Source organism: Lepidochelys kempii, chromosome 19 (assembly GCF_965140265.1).
Source record: "Lepidochelys kempii isolate rLepKem1 chromosome 19, rLepKem1.hap2, whole genome shotgun sequence".
Classification (NCBI taxonomy): domain Eukaryota; kingdom Metazoa; phylum Chordata; order Testudines; family Cheloniidae; genus Lepidochelys; species Lepidochelys kempii.
Genome location: NC_133274.1, coordinates 4,702,942 through 4,722,071, shown reverse-complemented (window position 1 = coordinate 4,722,071; position 19,130 = coordinate 4,702,942). Strand labels below are relative to the sequence as shown.

The window sequence follows — 19,130 nt, the reverse complement described above, 5'->3', positions numbered from 1 at the left end:
CCCAAAATATTTACAATTTAAACAGACATTACAGAATCAATGGACTATTATCCCCATTGTACAGAAGGGGGAAACTGATGCAGAGAGCTTAAGTGATTTACCCAAAGTCACACACAGAATCTGTGGCACAGCCAGGAATTAACCCCAGCTCTCCTGCGTCCTGGTCCAATGCCTTAACCACAAGGCCACCCTGTGTCTCTCTAAGATAGTAAAGCTTTGGGTTTAAGGGAAAATCTTCCTCATGTCAGACCTCCTCTCTTCTAGCTCCATTTTCTAAATTAAATTCTCCAGATGTCTAGGATATATTGATAAGCCATGTTTGTCAGGCACTCTCAGCAGTATTTAGGATCTTATCAAACGTAAGAAATCAAAACAGTTAAGAGAATCTCTCTCACAAATAAGCTCCTAATTCAGTTCGAGCCTCCAACCTAAGTATTTTAATCCCAGTGGCAGAAATCTTGAACATGCTTATAAAGGCCATCAATTGTTATAGCACACACTTTACCTTGTTCTCAGATTCCCCGGCTGAGGCAGTCCATCATAGACTGATAATACATCAAAATCTTCCTCTAAGGCAAAGGACTGGAACACAAGCTGTATTCTGTTCTGCTCCTCAGCCGTGATTGTCCACGTGCAGTTTGCATAATTTGGATATCCATACGGAAATCCTGGACTTTGTATCGTCCCGTTTGGGCCTTGAAAGACGTAGCTGCAGTTCTGGGCTGGCGAGAGAGAAGACAAACAGGTTATTGTAGCAGACTTTATAATTCTACACCAACATCACCGCTGATATGGATCTCCTCCGAGCAGAGCCAACATGGAGGTTGTTCATTTTCAAACACTTGCTGGAGAATGATTTTTGTTCAGGTTGGAAATACACTTGCACTATTAGAGCTGCACTCATCACAAACAGACCATAAAACAAGCCTGAGTCATCACGAGGCAGACTAGCTTTGCACTCGTTGAGGCCTGGGCGACACTTAAATTTAGCTCGCGCTAGCTACATCATTCAGGGGGAGAAAAATTCACATTCTTGAGTGCCATAGTTAAGTCAGCGTAACCTCTCCGGAGAGACGGGGGGGTAGCTCAACAGAAGAATGTTTCTATCGACCTAGCTACTATGACTGCAGCACTGCAGGGTGTGAGTGGGTGGAGGGGTGGGGATGATTACCTAGATCAATGGAAAAAATCCTTCAGTTGACGTCTGAAGCGTCTACACGACAGTACTTCAGTGGCACAGCTGCAGTGACTGTAGTGTAGACATGCCCTTAGAGTAGGCCAGGTATACAGGTGATTGCCAAAGCAGGCTATTTGATTATTAGTATCATTACATTAATGCCTAGAAGCCTCGACCAATGTAGGAGGAAACAAAGGTTGAGAGACATGGAAATTCTCCTTAGTCTACTTCACTTTCCCTTTGGTGTTATTTTAAACCTTGCAGACTCTATTACCGAACACTCAAGCTTTGTGAAACACGGGACTTGTAATCACTGTAATGCTAGTTTGAGGTAGAACTCGAGGTTGGCCCCTGCTCCTGTCCGCACACACAAGTCTCCAACACTTTGAACTGAAGCTAGCTGGCCCATCCGTGGCACAGGCTGATGCTCCAGCTAGCAATGCAGTGGGATGCAGCAGCTTGATTTGCAACTCATCAGCTGCTCGTCCGATCACTCTGCGTAGCCCTGGCACTACTTCGTAGTGCGGCCAGCCTCACTAAAGCGAACCGCTGCAGTGAAGACAAGCCTGGGGAGGCAAATTCACCCCTTGCTATGAAGGGGTACAACTCCTGCTGGCATTAGTGGAAGTGCTCCTGTTTACATCAGAGCTGAATTCCAGCCTCACCATTTGCTGGGGCTGCCAACCCTCCTGGTTTCGCCGGGAGTCTCCCAGAATCACGCTCTATCTCCCGGAGATAATGTGGCTAAACCGGGAGATTGTGAGCGCTAAAAGTCTGGCAGTGCAGATACCTGCCTTGGCTCCAAGCTGCTCCTGGAAGCTGCCGGCACGTCCCTTTGGCTCTCGGGGGTGGGGGTAGGGGGTCTCTGCACACTGCCCCGCCCCGAGTACCGACTCCGCAGCTCCCATTGGAACTGCGGCCAATGGGAGCAGCGGGGGCGGTGCCTGGGGCCAGCACACGGAGACCCCCTGACCTCCCCGCCTATGAGCCGCTGCCAGAGGGATGCGCCGGTCGCTTTCCGGAGACACCTGAGGTAAGCACCCCCCACCCCATGTCATACCCCTCACCTCCTGCCCTCCCAGAGCCAACACCCTACACCTTCTCCTGCACCCCAACCTCCTGCCCCAGCCTGGTGAAAGTGAGCTAGGGTGGGGGAAAGCAAACGATGGAGGGAGGGAGGATGGAGTGCGCGGGGGCTGGGCAAGGGAGTTTGGGTTTGTGCGATGAGGCAGTTGGCAGCCCTACTGTTTGCAGGGAAATGCAGTGCAAAACAAAAACTGTGCGACCTTGTTATCCTATGATCAAGCTGAGTTTGACTGATCGCTGTTGAGATTCCTGAGCTCTACAAAACAAGTCTGGCTTCTTCCATTGATGCTGGTTTGTTTGCCCTTATTTATGCTGGTTACTGAGGATTTCAAACTGGAAATCATGGCTTTGATTTCTCCTTGCTCTTTTCCAAATCAGTAAAGTTATTAGCACTTCTGAGTGCTGACCAGCCACAGGTAAAGAATGACAGTAGCATTCATTAAAGCCAGTTACAATTCAATTGGCCTAGCCTTGGAACCCAAACGCTTAGTAGAACCTGTTCTGTCCCTGCAAGATAGAGTTTGTATCTTTATGGAACTGCAGCAGTCAATCAGATTTACCCGAAGGGGAATATTTTTGTACATGGCCTATCTTACGAATAAGAGTGAGGATAGCCCTATAATCCAGAGCGGTGGAGTAAATCTGACCCATTCATAAAAAACTCGTTAACAAAGATAAATAACAGAACTTTGCATTTCTACAGCACCTAGCATTTGTGGCTAGGTTTGCTTTGCAAATACCAATCACAGAGCACATGTGCAACCCCTGTGAGCAAAATTCATCCCCATGCACTGTTAAATTGCACTTGTTTGTGGACTTGGCTTATGTGATGCATAAATCTGGTGCTGGTATTCTGGGCAGGGGCGAATATCTGTGATCCTTGGAAAAGCAGGCGACATTAATCCATTTTACAAATTGCAAACTGAGCACAAGTCCACAGTGGGAGATCCATAAGCTGCCCTGACTCTCAATTCCCCTGCCTAGCCACTAGATCATATTCCCTTTCCTTCACAGAGGCGGTTATTCAGCAGGCGAAGTGTGGGTACATAATTTTCTCTACAGAACACTTAATTTTAATCATGAGTAAATGCCATCTGAACGATTTGGGAAAATTGGTCAATTAAAAAGGCTGTAGCAATGTAATTGTTGCAGGTATAAAACCTGTTGATGCTACGAGCTATCATGTTAACGAAGCATATTCAAGGTCAGAGATTCTGTGTTCCAAACACTACAAAAGGTCATTGGAGGACAAACAAGATTTAATCAATCTGGTTATGCCAGTGTGGCCCTAGCTCAGAGATCAATACCATGAACAAACAACAATGGCTTCAAAAATCTACATCCTCCCAAACTTATAGTAGCTGAAGAAACACAATAAACGACAACAGAAAAAGCTGATACGGTTCTATAACAAACTAATCTACTGAAACAATTCCACATTCATGATTCTGACCCAAGATGAGCTTCTGCTTCTTATGGACACAGCTAACAGAAAATTGCTTATTGGACGCAAAAATTAATTTCTCAAGAGCTGACAATCTACAAGGCAATACACCTTCATCAGAAATAACCAGGAACTTTGTTTAGGTTGGAAACAGATGAGAGTAGCTGGCAGACATGGGAATAGATCAAGGAATCACAAGAGGTTTTGCTCATACCCAATCATCTGTTTTAAGTCTGAGTTAGTTCATTTTGGGTTTGATCACCAAGACTTGATCTAAAGTCTATGTTACAAGACTATCAAATGTTGCATTTCTCCTTTGAAGACTCATGGTTACAATTCTCTTTAGCCCTTTGGCCCCGGGGCATCAATAAATACAGAGGAACGCATGTTTGAGTGAAACCCACACTAATACTTTGAGAGCCCTCAGGGCTGTGTTGTCAACGGGCCTTCTTGAGTGTGCCTGCCAGTGCTGTGCTCAAGAAGAAATCCATACTTTCTCATGCAAACTTGAGCCCTCGGGGGAAACAGGAGCACATGTCCCGTGCAAGGGCAAAGGAAAGTCCCTGAACTCAGGGAAAGCCAGGGGCTTCTCCCGCCTAGTGCTCCCCGGGGTGCTGGTGCACATCACACCAAAAACAGTGCAGAGCTGGCAAGGCATGACATGGGGAGCATGAGAAAGGATGGTGCAAGTCAACAGGCTCCTGCTGGTCTGCATAGTCCCACTATGCACTGGGAAGGCTTGAGATGGGGGGGTGCACCCACCCCTTCTCAGGGCACTGTCTACATGACACAATCTAGCCAACCCCCCCACCCCCCACCACCACAATTAAAAATGATAAAAAATAAGACATTAGAGGCTCCCCCCCCCATTTTTCAGGTTACAAATCCTTAAAATCAGGTGATCATACGTTGAAGTAGGCTTAGCCATGACGGCTCTTCTACAATGTGCCAGCTACCAGGATGAACTTGATGGCATGTGTGGGCTCCCCAGTGCCCCCTACTGGATGGCATTGCAATCACTTAACAGATCTGCCAGTAGCTAAACCCAGATCAAGTCTGTGCTTTTGGAGAAAGAGGGTCTGAGGTCTGTCCCCTCTCTCACTAGGAAGTGCAGCACAGTGATAACCATGAAGACTTGGGCAAAAGCCACATTTTATAACAATACTGTCGTGTGCACAGTAACCAAATTCATTGTACTCTGCATACGGGACCAGCCCTTAGCAACTGCAGCGTCCTGAATCCGGGCTAGATCTATGCTGTCCAGGTTTTGTAACATCCGGACTCTGCTTGCAAAATACACTATGGCCCGAGCCGCTATTTCATCAGACCCATTCCCTAACCCTGCGCACAGCCACGTAAAACACAACCGTCACCGGTTAACCCGGTTGCTTACATTTTCCTTAATGTAGCAAACATCGCTGCAGCCTTTGCTAGGGAGAGTCCCATGCAACATGAAAGGAGCTCTGAATGGAGAGCAATATTTCAGTGACGGTTCTGACTTGCTTTCCCCAGCCCAGAGGTTCTAAATGAGACTTCGCTCCTCTCCCCACAATACACATGGGAACGTAGGAAGTGCCAGAGTGGATCAGACCAGTGGCCCATCCAGGCCTATACCCTGCTTCTGACAGTGGTCAGTGTCAGACGATTCAGAGAAAGATGCAAGAAACCCTGCAGATATTGAGCAGCCTGTACCAGGAAATTTCCTCCTGACCCCCATTAGTCAGAGGTTGGTTTAAGCTCTGAAACAGGAAGGATTAAAACTTTTCCAAAATTGTTGTATTTTGGGGCGAGGAGGGTAGTATTTTTAAAGCACTTCCTCTTACATGTTGTCACCCCTAATTCAAGAGCCACAACAGTGAATGAAAAAGGGTAAATAGATAAAGCTAACAGATTGGATGTCATCTGCCAGCCAGCCCTATGTGGCAGCAGAGTAAATATTTATGGCAGTGTAAATATTCATTTCCAACTTCTAATACTATAGCTCATGGACTAGAGCTTCATGATAGCACTGCAGCTGCAGGAATCACATCAGCATACACACGTTTGGATGGACATGACCAGTTTTGTGATGGCGGTAAACAAGAAAAGAGCCACTTCCACTCATGTTCTTGACAATGGCAGCTGGCAGTGGAATTCTGGGAAGTGTTCTATTAGAAGGATAATGACAGATTTAAAACATGCATCCTATTAACGGAATGTATTTAATCTTATTGTGGTAGCACCAATGGACAAGGAGCAGGACCACATTGTGCTAGGCTCTATATAATGAAAAGATAGATTCTAATCTCTTTGGGGCAAGAACTAAGTAAAAAATTAAGTGTAGTTGGCAGGATTCATACCTGTGCAGGGAAACCTCAATCAGTATTAGTACCCACAGCTGAAACTGAAAGACTCTGAAAAGTCTCCTTTACTCATCACCATTTACTTCTTGCCTATTTTATCCACTACACTGAGCTTGAACAACATAAACAGAGCAGTCAGTTTCATAGTCTGGCTCTTGTGCACCTGCAAAATGATGCCACGACTGGGTTACAAACAAACATGGGCCTGATTCTGTGATGTCTCATCATAAGGGAGCGGCTCCCTTGACTCCAACATGGCTGAAAAAGCAGCATGTTTTAAGTCAATAAAAAGAAATACTACATAAAAATCACTCACACATACACACACACACACCCACTCCGTCTATGGAACTGACTCCACAAATTAACACTGGAGCCAAAGAGCTTAGCAAATTTCAAAATATGACTGGCCATTTAAATGGACAGAGAACAGCCAGAGTTACATTAGACAGATCTTTTTTTTTAAATGATAAGACCCAAGCTTCACAGCATAAACCAAACTCTAACGGGATTTAGGAGGTAACTCCCCATAAGCAAATGATTCCATAACTGCATCTTCCTCTGAAGTATCTGGTACCAACTACTGTTGGAGACAGTATTCTGGACTAGACGGACGGCAGGTCTGACGCATTAGGTTCCCATGCTCTGAACCGTGTTAGCAACACTCAAACTAAGGGTTGCAGAATTATCGTCATTGCAGAAGGTTTCAACTGAAAACAAATGAACAAATCATTTAATCACATTTAAAAATGAAAAGAGCCAGAGAGAAGTTAAGATTTTTAATTGACTTTAATTTTTTTAAACAAACACTGAGGAGCAAACCCAGCTGGAAACCCCTTTTCAGTAAACTTGACTCTTCAGCATATGGTTTCCCCTCCATCCCATCTTAGCGTTTAGGCAGCATAGCAGAGTCAGACAACCTACATGTCCCAACACGGTCATTACAAATGTTCTCCTAGCTGTCAGATCAAACTAAAATCACAGACACAGCCGACACCTGACATTGCCAGTTCATGAAGTACAAAATGCAATTTCCAACATTTTATTGTCTTCTGGCCTCTTCTTAGGGCTTAAATTTACTGGGCTAGATCCTCAGCCAGTGTGAATCAACGTAACTATTAACTATGCTGATTTAGATTAGCCAAGGATCTGGCCCACTATATGGCAGAAGGGGGAAAGCAAAATTTATTTCTGCAGTTTCTCATAACACAAGCTGAGGCACTTAATGTCTCAGCAGAAACAAAAACTAATTTAGCAACACTGAAATATGGCAACAGCACAATTTTAAAAAGGACAAAAATCAAATCATATGCATTGCCTCTCAGCTATATAATCTAGGGAGGATACATAGCCATCTTTTCTCCTTATTGCAGTAGACGTTTAATGTTTTGATTTTCCTTAGCTATTGTTATTTACACTCGTATGTTTTTCTCTGGTATTGTTCTTTACTAGTCAATAAAATGTGTGAGCTTCAAACAAGACACTAGAGTAAAACTAAAGCCACTACTCTGCACACTTTACTTTCACACATATATGTTCCACTCAGACACACAAAGAACGGAAAGATTCTGCCAGCACTGAAAAAATAACTTTACTTACTAGATCGCCTCATGTTACTACTCACAGTCACTCACATGCAGGTTTTGAAGGATCAGAGTCTTCTAAAGTAACTCAAAACTCTTGTAAAACAAGTAAATACTAAAAGGAGGTAAAATTTTCCCAAGCTGGCTTTTTTCACAGATTCTTGCTTTGAACAGTTAATCAGTAATTAATTCTTCTTATACATAACACACTGGAATCAATATATACATATACCTAAATAGAAAGCTAGCTTACTGGTGTGTCTATGACTTTTGCCAACATGTATTCACACACAGAGCAAATATACACATTTAAGTCTCTTTTCAGTAAACTGTCAGCTTGCTGTAGCCCTTAACTTAGCTTACAGCCTCAAAAGCAAAGCCTGGTAATAAATAATGCAGAGAGATTCCATTTACAATAGAACTGTTAAAGTCCAGCAGCACTGAGGAGAACATGTACTCAAGGGCAGACTGCCATCTCCGATGCTCAGCGCCCGCCCGTCTCTGCGTCGGGAGAAGACTGCAAGCACAGGAAGCACACGGCTTTGCCTGCATCCTGGAGGAGGCACTCCAGTGCCTGCCCCAATGGAACTGAGAACGTAGCACCCGTGGCAGTGAGGGGTTTCAGACTAGCACCATGATGCAGCACTATTGTAAATCGAACCGGCTCTCCCAGATGTTAACTGAGCTCTCGGGGGGAACTCTGGAGACAGGCATTACTTCCCATCCACCCCGTCCGTCTTTCACTCACATTCAGCATCATTGCACGCTGTCTCATGTAGCGCTGCCTGGACCTTGAGAATGGAACCCATGTTCTTAGAGACTGGCTACTATCTGGGAGACCTGTCCCATATGGACACTGATGCAATAGTCAGATGAAGCATTCAGTTCTGAGGACTTCCCAAGTAGAAATGCAGGGCACAGGAGATGAAAAGATAAAGGGGCAATAATTTGTCATTGGTTGATAAAGATGGATGAATGAGGGGTTTATGCAAAATAAGATCTCTCCCTTGCACCAGAAGCTGGGAATGCGTGACAGGGGATGGATCACTTGGTGATTACCCATGATTCCTTCTGGGGCACCGACATTGGCCACTGTCGGAAGACAGAATACTGGGCTAGATGGACCTTTGGTCTGATGCAGTATGGACCCTCTTCTGTTCTTATGTACCACATCTTCAGCCTCAGCTGAAACCAAATTATTTCACTGAGGTTGATAAGAGTTTGGATTTTTCTTCCTCCATAAGTGCCTCTGATTGTTGCGAATCAAGAGACACACATGCCAGAACACCTGATCACAACCATTAGAACAGTTTACACATGAACGAAGGGGATCCTCCATCAGATGGAGTCTTTAAGTCCCTTCTGGCCTGATAATCTATGGATAGATTTTAGATTTCATCTGTCTGACATCCTCTATGACACGGACCAGAGAGCTTCCCTGAATTAATTCCTGTTTGACTACAACAGAACTTTTAGAACATCGTCCAAACTTGATTTAAAAATTACCAATGTCCCCCCTCAATCCTTGGTAAATTGTTCCAATGATTAATTACCCACACTGTTAAAAAACTGCACTTTTGTTTTCAGTCTAAATTAGCCTAGCCATTGGAACTTGCTTAAATAAGACAAACACAAGACACGACACAGGTTCAAGGGAGGGAGCCTGGAGAGATGGTGGGGGAGGGGATGTAGAGGTTGGCCAACGAGAATGGTCCAGATATGGAACACATGGAGTCGGCCGGATAGAAGGTATCACGTCAAGAGTTGGAAAGGGAGATAGAGAGAGATGCAACTACTCAGATTGTAAGCTCTCTGGTGCACAAACTATCTTTCTGTTCTGAATTTGTACAGCACCTAGCACAATGGGGTCGGGCCCATGACTGGGGCTCCTGGGTGCTACCGCAATACAAATCATACTAACCAATGGGGAAAACATAACAAGTTAGAGCAGGGGGGAGCAGAGATGTAGGCAGGGCTGAGATTATGCAAGGCCTTGTACACAAGGAGGAGGAACTTGAATGTTCCATCTCTACTCATCCAGACCATATCTACTCTAGTGACCAAGAAGCGAATGGCTCCTTTGCTCATTCCCAATCCCCCAAGCCAACACAATGCGGCTGTGGGTTAACTCTGCACACTCAAGTGTGTCCCTGACTGCGGATATACTAAAACAACCAAGATTCTTATTTAAGCCACTTTATTTATTTATTTGTTTATTTTAAATAAAGGTCACTCCAAAAGCCCTGCCTCGAGAGAAGTCTGTTTGGTTTGATGGTGTCACCCACTGCGACTGCTGCCCCATAGCTGCACAGCCCGCAATTAGCCAATCAGAACGCTTGAGCACGTAAGCCCCATTTTACAACAAATAATTGATGAGGTTTGTAATGTTTCACGGTCAGTTATTCTGTGAAGAGTTCAGGTGCTCATCTTTTCATCACTCCAATGGGTAGGGGCAGCATTTCTCTGCCAGAGTACTAATTCCGTGCAGCGCTACCTGCTATGAAAGTAACTGCCAGAGCAAGCTATTCATCAGTCATTTCATTATTCTATCGAGTTCCTTGCATTAAGCTGGTCTCTTCTCAGGCACACAAACAAGCAAATAAAATTGACCCATCTGCAGACCAAGAGAAAGGCTTCAGAGTGGCTTAAATGAACACCAGTTTCAAGAGCAGAACTCTGCCTACGTTATGGAGGCATTTTCTTGCCCTAGAAAAGCAATTCTGAAAAAGGTTTGGCCATCGACAGGAAACACAAAGGCGAGAAGTATCGCAATATGGAGGTGAAGCCTCTAAATTGCTGCGCTCAGTTTGATGGTTGTCAGTATAACTGGTTGAAAAAATGTTATATTTTCTGGAAAATATTTGGAATGAAATGAAAAAACCCATGGCTTCCTTCTTAATTCTTCCACAGACTTCTCCCTTCCTCCGTCCTTTCTTTTTCCCACTGGGACAGGGAATGGAAAAGTGGAGGGGAAAGAAATTAAATGAGAGAAGAGTTTTGTTTTCAATCAAAAATACTTGGAAATTTAGAGCCTTCCCCACAAGGAAAAAAGAGTGAATTTAAAATAAAAAATAAAATAAAATAATAAATAATAAATAATAATAGAGTAGCGATAGCTATAAGTTCCAATCCAATAGGGAGAGACCCGCAAAATGTCTATCCACATCCAATCTGCGATCCCCAGACTTGGTCCGTGGATATCTGCAGATTTGCAGGACCAAATCCTGCAACAAGGCGCCCAGCCGAGCCCCATTTCAGGCAAAGGAGACTGCCTGTGAGAAGCCCATGTGGAATTCATTGCAGAGGATGGGCTGAAAATCATCGTCCCAGAAGGCTGTATTGGTGATCTCTACAAAGTGAGTTTAGGGACGGAGGGTCTCCAACAAATTCCTTACATATCAGCTTCGCAAACATACAGAAATAAATAAAAAAATCCCCCCACAGTTGGTATTAACTGGTCTCCCTTCCTGACAGTCACAGTACAGAAGAGCCAAGGATTCAACAGGCAACCGAAGGCTGAATGAACTCTTCCATGCCATGAATGCAGCTAGCTGGACAAGGATTGAGGCATGCTAGTAGCAGCCAGGGCTGGAGGAAGGGGAGTTAGCTTTCACTCTTGCTACCCAAGCTGTCAAGTGGCAGAAGACTTCACTCTCCAGGGCTGCCATCCTGACACCTTTGAGGACAGCACATTTACTTCAAATCCATGATTTTGTGTTCAATGAATGCATGATGTAATTAGAGTAGAGGGGAGAGTCTCTCTCAGTATTACAGCAGATCCCTTCCGTCACCTAATCCAAGGCACATATGGTTATATATAGACCTTACCTAGTGACTAGTGGAAAAGGCTATATCATATATAGAAGAGCGATGGTCTAATAGTCAAATACATGGCTAATTTTGTATCTGCCAAAAAAATTAAATGGAAGGAATAACTGGCAGCTCTCCTGAGGACAGAGCTCTCCCCTTGTCCCCCACAGACAACCATGCAGCAGGTGCAAAGGGAAAAGAAATACTTTCTCGATAGGCCCACAGATGTACTATTTACTGTTTCTCATTCAGATGAGCCTTCACTGTGTTTTCTGTGCCTGTTGCAAAAATCACCCATCCCCAAAGCCAATAGTCAAAATTCTGCAGCAGTTCAAAGCTGGATCTAAATTTGGCCCAGCTTTGTATTTCCACTGGAAACCCACTTGTCTCAGAGGTTAATCACTGGAATGGGGCAAACGCAAGTGGGTTAAAAGATGACTCCCCCAATCATTACTCAAAAACTTGAACTGAACTTTGTGAGTTCCACAAAAGTTTGATTAATCTGTTTTTCTCCTTCAGTCTTTCTACATGTCTTCATTCTGCCTTGGAGCTGAAGCCCCAGAAGGTACACCAAGAAAAAAGCTTGCTCTGGATGTTTGTTCCCCAGAAATGAAAGGAAGCAAAAAAGCATGGGAAGTCTCAAAAGAAAGCCTGTCGACAGGTCTCTATTTTGATTTTTCAGGCTCTAGGCTCAGTTAGTTTAGATACAGAGGCAGGTCCTCAACTGGCATAAACCGTCCTTAGTTTCAAAGGTGCTAAGACAATTTACACCACTTGATGATCTGCCCTCTGGATTTTTGGATGCTTATCCCAGCTATGGGCCTGATCCAAAGCCCAATTAAGCCAACAGAAAGACTCCCATCAGGCTTTGGACTAAGTCCTAAGTGCCCAACATGGGCAGATGCAGAGCTTCAGTGACTGTGGTGGAAATCCATGCACGCACAGGGGTATGCTCACAGGGAGCTCGTTACAGGATCAGGGCCTAACATCACAAATCTTTCAGGTGTTGCACGCACTCAGTACTCACTGAAGACACCTGCAGTGGGAAGCCCTCACCGTATCTGTACCCTACCAGAGTTTGAAATATTGCTAATGAAATGCAAAACTACTCGGGATTTCACGTTTCATCACAATCTCTACAACAGACCCTTTTTTTTGGGGGGGGGGGTAATTTTGCTAACATGCATACTGTTGCCAAGCACAAAATAAGCAAAATTAGACCTATTTCTAAGTAAAGAGAGATCTGTAGTGAAGCACAGGAAAAATGGCTTTCATCCATCTTCTATGCTAAAATGGCTCCTCCGTTTAAACTACAAATAAGGCAAAGCTTTGGGCTATTCCACTGCATGCAAAGCTGAACATATTTGTAAAAGCTTCTCTTAAAACAATAACCAAAAAAATCTTGCACAGCTGGAACGTGAGTCAAACCTAAAATGTTATAACCATAGTAAGATCAGTCCATTGGTTCAATGAGACGTGAACAGAAATTGCAAGCAATTAAAGAAGAAAGCTCCTCTTAGTTTACTGGATGGAGGCAAAATATTTCAGTGAGCAACTAAGATGTTAAACTGATGGATCATTAGCAGGCCAAAAGCCAAATGTTGTTCCTGGACAAACTGGTATAAATCCAGAGTAACTCCACTGCAGTCAAGGGTGAGCAAGAATTTGGTCCTAAAGCTGTAACTATCCACACTGGTCATGTGCCCCGATGCATGGAGTCACTGAAACGTAATAGGGTATGGCAGGTACTTATAAGTTACACAAACTACCATATTTCTTAGGCACAGAGAGGTGATGGTGTTTCCAATGAAAGGAAGATAACGTGCCCCGCAGGCTGGAAAAAGCGACAAGCCCACTTCTTCCCAACTCTCACAGATGGAAGGAAGACAGCACTAATGGAACCAGCACATACGTAACAACCAGCTCCATACCTCAACTCTGGACACTGCAGACACCCTTTTGCCTTGTAAGCATTATGTCCCCATGCATAGTGCCCGATAAACTTCGGACCCCTCACGGTAGTGGCTCACCAGGCCTCTGCAAACGTTCTTCCTTGCTGGGGATTTAGTGTTCTCTGTCCTGGTGCAGATTAGCTGCAGCAAACAGGCAGATCTTTTTACTGCATCGTCACCGCACTCAGACAGGCTTGAGGAAGAGGGACTAGGACAGGTCAGTTCTGGATTCTCAGAGCAAATCCAGGGACCCATCACTAATACTGCCACATTAGAAATAGCAGAATCGTCTTCAGTCCCCTCCTGAGACCCACAGGAGAAAGCTGGCAGCAGGCTAGGTGGGGGTCCAAGACCTTGGAATTTGCTGCCTTCTTTGGAGAGGACTGGGAGTTCTGTTATGCTGATTTTTCACTGATGTAAATCAGTGCAGCCCCACAGCTGCTCTAATGCCAGGGTGGAATTAGATGCAAGGGAGACCTGAGCTCAAGGGGGAAGGTGCTTGTAGGCACCCATGAACTGAAGAAATCGAGACATTACGAAACAAAAACTAAATCACATCAAATAAAAACAACATTTCTCTAACATATTGTAACTCCCAAAGCCCAGCAGATAAATACTTTGACACTTAGAATCTTGACAAAAAAACACTCCCCCCACCCAAGTCACTGCTTGACTTCAAAGAAGCCTCAAGCTACTCTGGAAAGACTAGACAGATTCCCATCGGAAGAAGCTCTGTTATCAGAGGGTTTCAAAGGCAAGAGTGATTCTACCTGCATTAATGCTGCTGAAGCAAAGGCTTGTGGCATCGATGGATCCAAGAAGAAAATTAAACAGGACATATCTAGAAAAGATGAGAGTTTGTCCTGCGAATACAAAATCTAGGGGAAGAAAAATAATTCAAAAACTAAGCGAACATACACTACATGGAAAGTACAAAGCTAATTAATATCATAAGCAAGGAGAGCAGGGATGGATGGCCTTGTGGTTAGGGAATATGAATGGCACTATAGAAACCTAGTTTCTATTCCCAGCTCTGCTACATCTGTGACACCGTGGGTGAGCCACTTAACCTCTCTATACCTCAGCTCCCCATCTGTCTGTCTTGTCTATAAACTCTAGGCTCTTTAGGACCAGGGCTGTCTCACCACGTTTGTACTGCACCTTGCACAACGGGGCACTGATCTGAGCTGCTGCCTCAGTCTAGGCACAGCCATAAGACACATCATGAGAGGGAGAGAAGAGCATCTCAGTAACAGAATGTGAACTTTAAGAGCGAGCAATGTTGCATGTATGCAGAACCAAGGGCAAATCCTGTGAGGCACTGAGTGCTCTGGTCTCCCACCCATTGCAGAGCAGAGGCAGCTGGCACCCTGCAGGACTGGGCCCTTACAGGGGAAAAACCTACAATTCCACTTTCAGAATACAACAATTCCACAACCTTCCCTCCACCGTCTGTACGTGTGTGTGTGTGTGTGTGTGTGTATAAAGAGCACAAGACACACACAAACAGGCCTAAATGTTCACCTCTGCATACTGATGAGACGATATTGGGTGGCGTGGGGGGGAACCTCCATCCAACACATAACAAAAATCATCCAAATAAAAAGATTTTGTGCTGATTACAGCAGACAGAACAGCCTTTGCAAGAGGACACACAATGCAAAATAAGAGAACCTCAGCGACTGTTGCTATGACAATGCACAACACCCTTGCACCTGTTCTTGTGCCCAACTTTCTTCGAACAGGGATAAGCGTTACACATGGGTTATTCAGTGCTACAGCCTATCAGCCCACAGAGGACTTGCTCAGGTTCCGGGGGACAGACATCAAAACGAGGTTAGTTTCTGCCCATATGTACGTGAGTGTTTGCAAAGTATAAACAGAGTGTGAAGGAAACAGCTGAGCTTTGCTTCCAGGGCTTAAGATCACAACTGCATCTGGTAGATCGTTTATCAAGGATTTCACTGCTGTTCTAATGATGACTATACAGACAGGGTATATGTGCAGTATATTCATTAACTCTATTAGGATTAAGAATAACTGGGGGAAATTCTATGCCCTCTGCTATGCAGGTGGTGAAACTAGGGGTATGTCTACACTAGAAACTTAAGTCAACCTCATACAGGTTGACTTACAGCCACCGCAGTAATTACTGCGGTAGGACATGTCCACACTACCTTCCTTGGATTGACGGTACACAGCCTTCACCAGGAGGCCTTCCACCGACCTAAGAGGGGCAGCGTGGGGAGCCGAGAGCCTGGTCTCTCTTCTCTGCTAGCAGCTCCCTGCCGGGAGCCTGGCTGTCCCACTGGCTCCAGGAGGGCTTCCCAGGGCCTCTCACCTCCCTTTCCTCGCTGGGCGCAGAGGGGAAGCCGACCAGGGCTTCTCACACCAGCTCCCTGCTGGGAGTGGGATCCAGCCACCCAGCTCTACAGAGCAGCAGGGAGCAGCTGGGCTCTAGATCCCCAGCTTTCTTGTCAATTTCACGGCTCCTGTAAGTAACACATTGTCTACACACTGACATAAGCCCTACGCCTCTCATGGAGGTGGTGGTGTTATGTCGGTGTACTAGGGCACTTACATCGGTAGAAGCAAGGCTGTAGCATGTACACTGACATAATTAGGTCAACGTAAGCTGCCTTAGGTCACCCTAACTGTGAAGTGTAGGCCAGGCCTGAATCATCATAGGGGTCCCTAATAACCAACTATCCATGAGTCTCTCTTATTGGGAGGAGAGAACTCTGCAGAAGTTTATTGATTATACAAATATTTTGATGAATACAACAGGAGTGCGTTTGACTTCTAAGACACATCAAAAGAATATTTTTGCTTATGCAAGCTCGGTAATGTAAGTAGAAAGAAAGAAAATACTAGGAAATCCTTGTTTATTGAGGTATAAAAAAATACCTATTTCCCTGTATATTTATACAGTGCAACTCCAACTCAAAGAATATTGCACTCTGGCTTTGCTATCTCAAATTTATATGCACGCGCACACATACACACTCACTCCATTCAATTCACCATTGGCGCAGGACGCGATATCCCTTAAACTAGCCTAGAAAACAGTTTAGGGCATGAAATGAAGACATTATTTAGTTGATGTGGCAGGGTGGCTTTAAGGAGGCAGCCTAAAATCACCACCACAGGAATTAGGCCTGGACACTAGTGGTATGTCTACACTGCAATACAACACCTGTGGCTAGCCTATGTGAGCTGACTCAGGCTCCCGGGGCTATAAAACTGCAGTGTAGACGTTTGGGTTCAAGCTGGGGCCCAGGCTCTGGGACCCCATGATGGGGAAGGGTCCTAGAGCCTGGACTCCAGCCAGAGCCCAAACATCTCTACCTCAATTTTATAGCTCCGCAGCCCAAGCCCTGTGAGCCTGAGTCAGCAGACCTGGGCCAGCCATAGGTATTGTATTGCAGAGTGAGACGTACCCTAGGGCACCAGGGTTACCTTTTTCCACCCTGGGTTACAAAGATACCCTGGGATGTTTACCAGAACTCAGTTCTACATTTCACCTGAAAACACAGTGGAAGATGACAGAGGCCGTATTGATCATGTCATTTGGGGAGGCTCCTAGCACACACATGTGCAAAACCGCACCATAAGGTAAAGAAATGGGCTCTGCCCATTCTGCAGAAGGAGAGATTGTCTCTCTGTTCTACTAGTCTGCACAGACTGAACTTGGCCAGACAAGAAAAGCTTGCTTGGTGGGAGCCTAACGGAAGAGCCAGAAGTGAGTGCGGACTTGATTGTAACAATGTCTCTCCATCTCCCGAAACCCACTCTCATTTGCATTCTTCTCTGCTCTATCCTTTTTCTTACCTGGTCTGCAGCATCGCTGCGTGTGACAAGCCTGGCTTACATCTCCTGAAAGCTAGGCCAATGAGGAGCACCAGATACATCTTCCTCCCCTAGGAACCTTGCTCCTCAGCAACCATGCTCGGCTGCACATACATGACCTCCTGAACATTTATGCTCTCATATCTGCTAGCCAGCAAGGTCCCCACAAAAAGGCCCTAGCCCTAGGGCACAGGCAACGAGTATATATCGGCCAGGTAGGCAACACACTACGCAAGCTCTGTGTGGTACTGTAAGAAGAACTTCCTCTGACAGGAACGAAACATTACCACCTCCAACATCACCACGCTTCATACCAGTGATGCTGCATGCAGCAGGAAGAAAAAAAGCACCCTGAATCTTTTCACAAGGGAACAAAGACTCAGAGTTTATGAATACTTGGCAACTGTCAGCAAAGCCATATGTACCACAGCTCACCCCAGCTTCAAACAGAACAGAGGTGTACCAGAGCGAGACCCTAGCGTGAGCAAAGCAAGCCACTAACATCCACTGCTTTGCACCACTGCACCAGCCTGAAAGCACAGTAAGCTGCATTAATACGAATCACAGGTTTGTGCCTCCTCCCACTGAATGCAACAATTTCACCACACATCCAAAGGCAGAGCTGTGCCTATGCTAGGCGTTTACACTGGCCCCTGAACACCAGTGGGTGTAATCAGGGGAACCCCGCCCCCCCACCACAGTGCAGACATACCCCAAACCTGTGCTTGCACCACAAGATCATTTGCACTGCTGGGATGATGGACAACCAGTCAACGTGACACCCAAACACCTCTCACAAACCTTGGTGAGAATCGCAGGGACAAAAACAAAAACAGGGTTGGGGTTCTCTCTTGAAAATCATATTGAGTTCAATTCCACCTTGGTAGTGCATTCAGTGGGAGCAGCAAAGGGACTGTGTGCATGTGTGGACCCTAAGGCAGAAGCCGTCCCAAGATTCATGATAAACTATTAGCTGAAACATCACGGAGTTGAAAACCAGAGAACAATCAAAGTCAGCTGCTGCCTCTGAGAAGGAGTTTGAAATGCATTCGTACTTTGAACATTTTTCAAACTTCCAGTCAAATGATTGCCTACGAGGATGGATGCAATTTTCTGCCATTTCCAAAGGGTTAATCAGACTCAGAACTTCTCTAGCACTTTACATTTTCACAGTGTTATACAGCCATAAGTGCATAAATGCCAACACCAACCTGGGAGGAGGATAAGTGTTATCCCCAATTTATAGACAGGGAACAGAGGTTAGAGGAGTGGCCCTAGGCTGCTTTACAAAGTCCAGGGCAGAAACAGGACTAGACCACAGGAGCTCCTTCCTCCTCTACTGAACCCGCTAGACCACTTGCCCTATAGGTGACAAGAGAGGGAGATGTGATAGGCGGGAGCCTTATGCTAACGATGTAGTCACAGTCTGCAAGAGAGACGAGCTTTCATCTGTCCAGGAGCCACGCCCATTTTAAGATCCACATATCTGCTGCATAACCCACCACCCAGGGCTCTGTGCCAGCAAAGGGCTTTCATTATACAGGCCAAGCCAGTGAGGTTAGTTTGCTCAGTCTCCTTCCTGCCTGCCACACCCATCCTGCTCAAGTGTTCAGGTTACATCTCCTGCTACTGCAATACCAAAGACTCAGTACCTCTGTCAGGTACAAACTGTATCTGCACTAACAGGGCATCGTCTGTTCTTACACTGGTCTTCACAAGTCACTACGGGCTTGTCTCAGCTGGGAATACAAGTGGTCCTTTAAAATGTGTTTAGCTAAAATGTGTTGATTAGAGTATTTTTAAACACCACAGAGCAACTCGTGTAGACAGGGTTTAAATGTTAGCCCTAGAGTAGATTCTCCACACTCTGACTGCATCCTTAGGCTT

The 19,130-nt window shown here is 45.3% G+C and overlaps 1 protein-coding gene across 10 annotated transcripts in view; it reads right to left on the bottom strand.

Moving 5' to 3' along the window:
• The window catches only part of CSMD2 (CUB and Sushi multiple domains 2), a 548,097-nt gene that overhangs the window by 503,138 nt on the left and 25,829 nt on the right, over window positions 1-19,130 (bottom strand). For all 10 annotated transcript variants that reach the window (XM_073317325.1, XM_073317326.1, XM_073317333.1 and 7 more), the window contains one exon: window positions 506-722. In XM_073317325.1, the coding sequence (XP_073173426.1) occupies window positions 506-722 (217 nt within the window). The remainder of the gene's footprint in view (window positions 1-505; window positions 723-19,130) is intronic.